We start from the raw sequence: 9,952 nt of genomic DNA on the forward strand, positions 1-9,952 counted from the left end.
AAAAAAAAGCAAAATAAGGGTGACTGCTGGTGTAGCCTCGTCCCACATAAAGGACAGGATCCTTGTCTTGCGGTCGCACCACAAGCCCAACCGTTGACGCCGTAGGGTCGTTAGCCGCCACATATTGTGTATCAACAGGCCTCTCGGCAGAGAAGAGGACTTCTTTCACATTGGCTAGGCTGCGTTTCTGGCAAGTGCCCTGGTGTACGCTGCCACAGGTGATGAGCTGGAGGGAATATGGATCCACTAACAGTAGCTTGTTGTGATTGTTAACGAGCCCAGCCTGAGGGCAGTTCTCCAGGGTAACCGGAGGCAGGCAGTCCTTGCTGTCTCTCACGGGGCCGGTTCTCTCATCCACTTCAAGACGGAGGCCATCAAGGCCAGCGAGCTGGAACAGATGGTCCCGAGCCCCCACGTAGACTGTTCCTATGCTGGGGTCAAGGTGCAATGCCAGGTGCTGGAAGACTGTGTCATTGGAGGAAAAGCGAGGATAACTGCTGTGGACCCCCAGAACACCCAGGATGAGGGACTGAAGCAGGGTCAAGATGAGGGCCATCCCACACTGCACTGCAAAAACACTGATTGCATGTGACATGAGTCAGTAATGGAATCAGCTCACAGCACAGAGCCAAACATAGTACAGTTAGTCAACGACATGTTAGGAATAATTAAATTTAAGGAATTAGGCTATTATTATTATTAAAATTAAGAATAATTGTCAGGCCTGTTTTACCAATAACTAGGTTGGACCACACTGTCCAATAACCAATTAATCAACCGATAAATTAAAAATTTTAAATGATTTAAAATTTTAATTGGATACTGTTGGATACGATTTAAAATGGATACTGAATGAAAGCGAACATAACACTCCAAGAAAAATAGTGCTGAACTTTATTAAAAAAAAAAAAAAAAAAGAATTAACCATGAAAATGTACTTAAATATGAATAATAATTTTGGATGGGGACCAGGATTAAGAACCGCTGCTCTGATACAGTATGTGATAAAAATGTAATTCTAATTTATTGAGATGCACCTGTAAATATAAATATTACTATTGAATACTGAACAATGAACAATACTATGGTTGCTGAGAAAAAAAGTTCAATCAGTCAGCCTCAACACAGAACTGAATGATACTCCGTATTATACCATATTCATTCAAAATATTCATATTCATTTAAAATGGTACTCTGAACTATTATCAAATAATAATATTTATTCTTTAAATATAAAGAAAATATAATGTAAATGTACAAAATAACAATAACAACAAAAACATATTATAGTATTTTTTTGTTTTGTTTTGTGGTAATATAATCTAAAATATGTACCATGTTTTTGTAAGTGGTGTTTAAATACATATTTAAATAAATAAGAAAATGGATTTAAAATAATAAATTTCCAAAAATGTGGTATTATCATGGTAGATGTATAATATAATAATAAAAAAAAAACATTTAAATAAAAAACATTCTTACCATGGTACATTTACAAAATATTACTGTTTTTGCACATGTCCCAAGTAAATAAATAAATAAAAATATGAAATAAATAAACAAACAGACAAATAAATATTACCATGGTATAATGCTTTAAGTAACAATAAAAAGGTACTTAATACCAAGTATTACCATTTTATATGTACAAAACATGATAATACCACATATTTATAAGTGAATATATGTATAGAATGAAGTGGTCTGCTACAAAAATGAATAATCATTTGGACACAAGACAGCAATCTTCAGACAAGGCAATATTTAAGAAATACAATGGCAAAATAGCACACATACCATTTGTCAGACATATAATGTTCGGGAGGCTGCTGTCCTCTTGGTTATCCAGTGGCATACCACATGCCTGTGGAGACAGTCTGTGAGGGTAGAAAAACATGCCGATTAGCTCTTACACAGAGCGGCATTGAGCAATCTGAAGAGAGGAGGCTTAATGCCATTGTGGCTCATGGGAGTCACAGCTGTTGAGCTGAGCAATCCTTCCCTGACAGGAAATTGGATGATACAGGCCCTAAGTCACCATCGAAGTCCTAATGCATTGCTCTGCAGTAGCAGATTGGCAGAGATCCTGTACTCTGAGGAGGAAAACTGTCGATGATGTTTTATATGAATAAGATGTGATTAATAAGAGGCCATTATAGGGTAGTAGTCTCCGCTTTCTTGAGGCAATTCAAGCTGACCTAAACAATCAATAAGATCAAAAGTGAAATAATGTGATTTGATTACTTGTGTTATGGCTCAGCATCACCCCTGATTCTCCATTACCCCAAGTGGAGAACCTTTCGTTCATTTCCCACATTCACTCATCCACTACTGATCTCTTTCTCCAAGTCAGCATGGAATAAATGGGCACAGTTTAAATGCACAGTATAGAGACACTTACAAAAACTGACTGCAGGTCAATGAATAAAATTATTTTAGGGTCTTAATACTCATGAAATGTTGGCCTTTCTCAGTTACCTCTATTTGGTTTGGCTATTTCCTGCTGACAAATTATTTGTATGATAAATGATTAACCAGCAATGACTATGCAGCAACTTTGGAGTGTAATTTACCAACTTTGAAAACCATATTTTCTATATTGTAAGATTTTAAGATAAAAGTGGGGGCTTGAATCAAAAGGAATGTAACAATTCTGGTTCCGATTCTTGTTCTATAATTGTTCCATTAATGATTCTTTTTAATTTGAGGAAGAAGTATTTGGAAAACAGAAATTCTGTAATAATTTCAATAATTAATGTGGGTCAGAGACAAAAACTCGTTTTCATGCAAATAAAAGTGTAATACAGTCTTTTTTTTTCTGAGCACAAAATCATACTTTTCACCAAGATTTACAGAAGACATCTACTAAAATGTCATTCAGTGTAACAATAGTTCACATATCAACAAATCATGCAGAACAAGAATCATTTGATGACATATTAAAAGACTCTCTATTCAAGCATCACAGTGCAACCCCAAAATACCTATTAATTGATATTTTAAATCTGTATACTTTGCCACAATCCTTCAAACCACTAGGTTTTAGTAAGGTAGTCAAAATTATTGAAAATATAAAACATTTTAATAAAATCACAAATTTTTATATATTTTAATTTGTACAGGGCAGAATAAGTATGTTGTTTAATTTTTACATAAAGTAGCTGTTACGCAAAATGACGATGGTTTGTTACACTGAATGAATCATTAAAAAGAACCGGCTCATAAGAGTCATTCGTTCTTATGTCTGATTCCTGATTAATAGACTCGTAGGTTCATTTTAGTGGCCATGCTGTATGTTTATGATTCACTAAAAAGAAATGGCTCACAATAGTTGTTTGTTTGGCATGTCTGATTGCCAATTCCTGATCAAAATACTCTCTATGAGCCAGTTATTTAAGCGGCAATGCAGTATGTTTTTGATTCACTAAAAAGAACCGGATCATAAGAGTCACTAGATAAAGAATCAGACTCCACTGGTCACGCAGTATGCTTTGATTCACTAAAAAGTAAGGGCACACATAAGTCATGAGAAGGCAGAAGTATTCAGCTGGTCATGTGATCTCAACATAGTGGCCACCCAAAGAGGACCCTTAAGTAGAATAAAACTGTTTCTAGGCCACTGATACGAGTCAGCTCATTTGAATTTTAAACAAACAGTCCATCATTTAAAACATAATTTGTATAAAGAAATTCATTAGGTGTAAAATTTGTAAGAAAAGGTTTCAAGCACCAAAACAGTCTGAAAATTAGGTGACTAATACAACTAAACGTTGTTAAGTTGCCAACTAATGATAGACTTGTTAGCGAAAACATGCTAAAGCTAACCGAGTGAGTGCCTCTGCCAAACCGTATATAAAGACATACCGACGTCCAATTAATTCACTAAATTTCACCTGAGTTAACAGAGAATGACAGTAGAATTAACCATTAACCAAACCAAACAAATAAAAGTGCCCCAAGCTGACCTATTACCAGATTTTGGAGGTGTGTTCCAAGAGGTCCTGTTGAGCGATTAGAAAAACCCCCTCAACATTAGGTTGTACCCTGAAAAGCAGCACAGACAAAAGGTCTCAAAAAGAGCTCAACCTCCACAGTTAGCGAACAGCAAACTGAATAATAGAGGCTCGTTAGGCCGACTGCTTTTAAATCTTCACTAGAAAAGACATGCAGGTGGTGTTGATTTAACACCAATGACAGTTAAGGCCAACATAATGCAGAGTCTCCTCTTCACAGACCAGTCATAGAGAAAGAGGGGGAAGGAGAAAGCGAAAGAGTGAGAGAGCAAGGATTCCACACAAGAATGACAAGCACTTCACCCTGTATCAAAGGATAAAACTCTGAGCCGGCCCCTCCGAAGCGTCCCCGGGCTGAAGGGAGTGTATTGTTTGGAAGCGTTCCCAGGGGCACAGATAGATGCCGGGACCGGCAGGGTAACGTCAGGCCCGTGAGGCATGGCTCACACAGCAGCGCCGAGAGGAGACTGACCCCTCTGTGTCTCTGGGAAGGGTTGGCAGTGACCCCACATTTTTATGGCCTCTAACAGAATGTTACGCTGTCACGCCTCATTGGGCATGACAATGAACATGTAAAGTTGCCACTCTGGATGATTAAGAAAGCTATTTATCCATCTCTGGGGACAATGCTGCCTTTCAGCACGTCGAATGAGGACTGAAACATAATTCACAGCTTATGAGACGTCTTTTCAGATATCAAACCGATGTCGTTAGCCTCTCCGCTAAAGGAGATTTGTCTGTAAAATATGGTGAATGGGTGTTGCGAACAATCCTCGGTTGTATTTCAGATTTTCCCAAGAAGGCGTGAGAATTGAAAGAGAAATGAGGAAGAGGAAGAGCGTGAAACAGTAGCATGTTCATGTTATTAATAGAGCTCTTGAACGTAGAGGGGCATCGCAGCATACCCTGCATTCCTGACACTATTGTTGACCTTTCCAGAGGCTTGAGTAGCCGGACTTTATCACTAATGTCGGTCCAAATGTGCAGCTTTTACTAGCTAAGAACTGCCCAGCTAGACAGGAAAAAAATCAACTGATCTAAAACGACCAACCACACAGCGTTTTGTTTTAAAGGGGTCATATGATGCTGCTAAAAAGAACATTATTTTGTGTATTTGGTGTAATGAAATGTGTTTATGCGGTTTAAAGTTCAAAAAACACATTATTTTCCACATACTGTACATTATTGTTTCTCCTCTATTCCCCGCCTTTTTGAAACGCGTCGATTTTTACAAAACTAATCGGTCTGAAAAGCGAGGTGTGCTCTGATTAGCCAGCTATCCAGTGCGTTGTGATTGGCCAAATGTAACACTCCAAAGAGAAAGGAAAAATTGAAATCGCATCATATGACCCCTTTAAGTGGTGTATAGAAGGTGAAGTTATCTGATTTGATTGACAGGTCAGCATGGGGAAAAAATAACTTAATAATAATTAAGCGCACAACAGTGTCAATCTATGGCTGGCTGTACAAAAAATTATATAGAATGTCACTTGTAGAGAAAAATTACCCTATTAGTGGTAGCAAAAAAATTTGAAAAAAATATTGATTGTTTTAAAGAAGAATCAAATCACAATTTGGGGATGAAAAAAATCTAATTGCGATTTTCTGATAAAAACGGTGGTTGTGATTTTAAATGCAATTTAAAAAGCTCCAGGTTTATTGTGCCTTCTTGTAGAGCTGCATAATTTGGTCAAAAATTTTGTGATTATATATCATAAAATAAAATTGCTAATAATAATAATAATAATTTTTATTACTACAACTAAATAAAAAATGTAATAAAACAAGAAATATTACTATGGTAATATTTCATTGTAAAATCAAAACTAAATGTAAGAAAATTAATAACAACAACAACAATAAATGATACAACTACTACTACCACTACTACTAATTATAATTATAGATATAATTATTCATATATTGTTACTGAATGGAAAAAAATAAACAAAATGAGAAAAATCTTACTAAAATAAAAAATAATATGAAGAAAATAAAATAATATTTACAACAGCAGCAGCAACAACAACAACAATAATAATTGTATTTAACAGTACAACTGTAAAATTACAGTACTAATATTAATGGTGTAATATTAGTATTAACTAATATTAACAGTGTCTCTGAGACACTGAAAACCAGATCACGTGCAGCTCGCGTGTAAATGAACACAGTGCAACGCTTCACTTTGAAACACAACTCTGCATATATTTAACTGAATAGCAGGCTTTATGATTTGATAATTGCACAAAATCATATAATGATTTCTGTTTTATTACAATTATTCACACAGCCATATCTGTCACTGTTTCACAAACACCTCAAACTCAACTCACTGGTTATGTCAATATCGTTATATTCAGACAAAAAACAAACAAACTATTTGTTGGCACTAGTGGCACAGAAATTACAAATTTTAATACCACCTGCCACTAAATTCATGATTCATGGCTGTGACGATTAAATTCTATTAGCTATTTGAAAAAAGGACACGCCCCTTAATGTAGCCAAATTTCATAAGGTGGTACCTGAGTTTAAAGCTGCGGATGCTTTTGTAAAAACATCGGGATTTCCAATCAACCTGTCTGTTAGGATCATCCATAAAAACAAATAAAAAATCACTCAGTCCCAGAGTTCTGACAGAGTGTCCCACTTCCTTCAAGCAGACGAGCTTCCCATGACAGCTGGACCCTCGGCACTATAAATATCCCCATTCTAAACCACTTATGTTGCAGTTGCAGATCAAGGTGGAGAGACGCTAGCAAACGAACACAGCCAAATCTACTGTTTCTCAGCACTCTCACTGTATCTGTCTGCGCCGTCGCTGTCATGCTGTGGTTTCCTTCACAAGCTCGCCTGTGCCCACAATTACACTTGGCACACAAACCAATGAGAGCGACTCAGTATTTGTGGCTCAGTGTGCCAGTGTACTGACAGAAACCAGCACAGAAACTTTATGATACCCTAAAAATGCCACATCAAATCACAGAAAGCAATTACAGTATGAGAACAGAACCACATGTGAGATAAATGTTAACATATAATTCATAACATGAGTTGTATAGCATGCTAAATGCATAGTATGCTAAATTAGGATTAGTGTCTCAAATCATAGTATGGATTTTCATAGTATGCAACCATGCATGATTTTTGGGCTTATATTGCCAATAACTCCTTGCTCAAGATAAAATTTATGATGCAATAGTGTGTCGTAATGCTAGATTACTTAGGCCAGAAATATTTTCCATACAAGTATGCATATGAAGACACAAAAGCTTAGCCAAAACACTGCAAGTGTGTGTGGTACCGTATTAAAGGGAGCGATAGCGTGTCTGTCAACCGTCATTAAACCAGCTAATATTCAGCTAGTTACTTTTTTTTTGTAAAAAAGTGTTTGACTGCAATTCAGCTAATTTACAGTAACAATTTCAAATCAGCTCCCCAACCCAGTGTTATTTTACAAACCAATGTAAAATGTATATACTATTATAGCTATATATATATATAGTTATATAATATTATATATAATATTTTATAATACAGTATCTTTTTTTTTTGTTTTCATTTAGATTTAGTTTTAGTCATTTTGTTATGTGCTTTCGTAACTTTAATTAGTTTTTTATTTCTATTTAGCTTTATTTTTTATTTCAGTGTTAGTTTGACTTTAACGTAAACTAGTTTGATTTCAGTTACTTTCTAGGGCAACATTTCTAATTTTAAAGCAATGTTATTTTAATATTATTTATAAACTATTATTTTTATATTTTCAGTTTTCATTTTAATTGTAATTTTTTTACAGTAATTTTGCTGTGCTCTTGTCATTTTTATTAGTTTTTGTTCTTTTTAAATATTATCAGTTATGTTTATTTTAACTTTTTTTTCAATTTTTAGTTTTAGTGCTTCTACACTTGCTTCAGTTAGTTTCCAAAGCAACATTTCTCATTTAAAAGCAGTGTTATTTTACTATTATTTATTATGTATATAATTTTTATTGTTATATTTTTCAATTGAATTTTATTGTTTTTTTTTCCCCTTCAGTTTTAGTTTTTATTTCCAGATATTAATTTTATCACTAGTATTTTAGTTTAATCTTATACTTACATTTTATTTCATCTTCATTTCAGCTGACAAAAAAGTTTGTTTTTCATCTAATATTTATTTTATATTTACTTCAATTAACTAAAAAGACTTTTAATTGTTTTATTTGCTCCAACCCTGACATTGTCAGAGCAGTACGTTTTGTGCTAACAGATATATGCAAATTTTGATCAGGTCCTTCTAAATTGATCAATAATGCAGAAGCAAAACTGCTGATCTGAATCCTGGTTTATGTGGCAAAGCACTGACTGCTGGGCAGCACCACAATAGTAATTGACGGCAGCTGTCAAAGGGACCACCAAAAAACAACTGGATGCTGATCAAGAAAGGAAGGAAGCAGAGTCAATGATTGAGAATGATGAAAAAGAAGACATCTGCCAAGATTAATTACTGAAATTATATGTAATTACAATTAAACCGACTGCATTTCAGGATCTGGCAAGACATTACAAACCAGCGTATCATAGGGCTGTGTATCACCAGCAAAGTCACGATACGATACGTATCACGATACATGACTGCACTGAATTTCACCTCAGCAGAATTTAGAAAAACAGCTGTTTATTAAACACTGCACACTATAGTGCCATTTCTAACTATTGGCAGAGCAGGCAGCTGACCTCTGCATTATTTGGGGATTACGTCTCTTTATATCAGGCAACCCAGTTGTGTTCCTCTGCGGCTAGATTAAACCTTGTTGTAGCCTATATATGTTCTATTCATTCTTTTTTAGAAACCTCGCACTTTTCTACTCAATTTTAAACGTTGTAAAATTTTAAACAAATTAAGCACGGTCCACTGCTGCACACGTGCCACAATATCGATACAGGGCCAACTGTATCGATACTCGTATCGTCAAATCTCTGTGACGATACATCGTCGTAGCGATATTTTGAACACAGCACTAGCGTATCAGATATCAGTCAGAGTTCAGAACTGAGAAATCAAATTTAACAAGGCACATGTTAAACATCGCTCTAACACAATGCGAGTGACTTTGTTTGAGGAGCATTTAAAGGCCTCCAGCAGCTTCCTAATATGGCTGTTTGTCATTCATTTTTCATGGGTTTTCCCATCATAACGTTTTTCAGAGGGGTGATGTCCGTCCCCCTCTGAGAAACTAGCCTTTGTCTTGCCTGACTGACCAGAAAAGAAATCCCACAGCTTCAGCTGAACAGTATAAAACAAAACCGGGGCGGGGGACGAGCCGCACACCTGCAGGTGAGGGTGAACAGCCACTTTTGGAGCCCTATCCTACATTCAGATGAAAAGTGGGCTCACGTGGCCATAGGACGCGTGTTTATCAGGCAAAGTCCTGAGGCAGGCTTCAGATTCGGGCGTTTTTAATTATTTAACACACTCTCAGCATTTATAGCAAACTCCAGATGCTTTCTGTGGGCTGCTTCGATGAATCGTACAGTGATGGAACAAGAAAAGAGTGTCTGAGTGACCCAGATGTGACAGGGACTCAATCGGGCGTCGTAGGCTGGCGTCCAGCTGAGGTCAATGAAGGGTCAGGAGAATCAAGTCACCGTTTCCTAACAAGCCTTCAATTACATTTGAATTATTAAAGGTCACATATTTTACACCTTTCTGGAGTTTTATTTTAAGTCTTGATGTCCTTAAGAATATATATTTGCGGTATAAGTACCAAAAACCATCCCAATATATTTTTACAGCTCCTCTCTCAGGAGCTCTGCCAAGAACAGGTCGATGTCTAATTAATATTCATGAGCCTCTCTTCTGATTGGTCTGTTGTTTTCTGAGTGACGCACGGCCAGGCCAACCACAGGTAACTAGGGTCAGACAACGTCACAGCGCTAGCTGGAGGAAGCAAAACA

At 36.2% G+C, this 9,952-nt stretch overlaps 1 protein-coding gene across 1 annotated transcript in view; it reads right to left on the bottom strand.

Annotated features, from left to right (window-relative positions):
• LOC107705653 (plexin-B1-like) overlaps positions 1-9,952 on the bottom strand; it is a 96,373-nt gene that overhangs the window by 35,309 nt on the left and 51,112 nt on the right. The window contains exons 2-3 of the mRNA XM_016509045.1: positions 1,798-1,877; positions 37-578 (exon numbers count right to left, since the gene is read on the bottom strand). Of these exons, the coding sequence (XP_016364531.1) occupies positions 37-578; positions 1,798-1,811 (556 nt within the window). The 5' untranslated portion in view covers positions 1,812-1,877. The remainder of the gene's footprint in view (positions 1-36; positions 579-1,797; positions 1,878-9,952) is intronic.

This window comes from Sinocyclocheilus rhinocerous, unplaced genomic scaffold (assembly GCF_001515625.1).
Source record: "Sinocyclocheilus rhinocerous isolate Xijiao unplaced genomic scaffold, SAMN03320098_v1.1 scaffold263, whole genome shotgun sequence".
Taxonomy (NCBI): Eukaryota; Metazoa; Chordata; class Actinopteri; order Cypriniformes; family Cyprinidae; genus Sinocyclocheilus; species Sinocyclocheilus rhinocerous.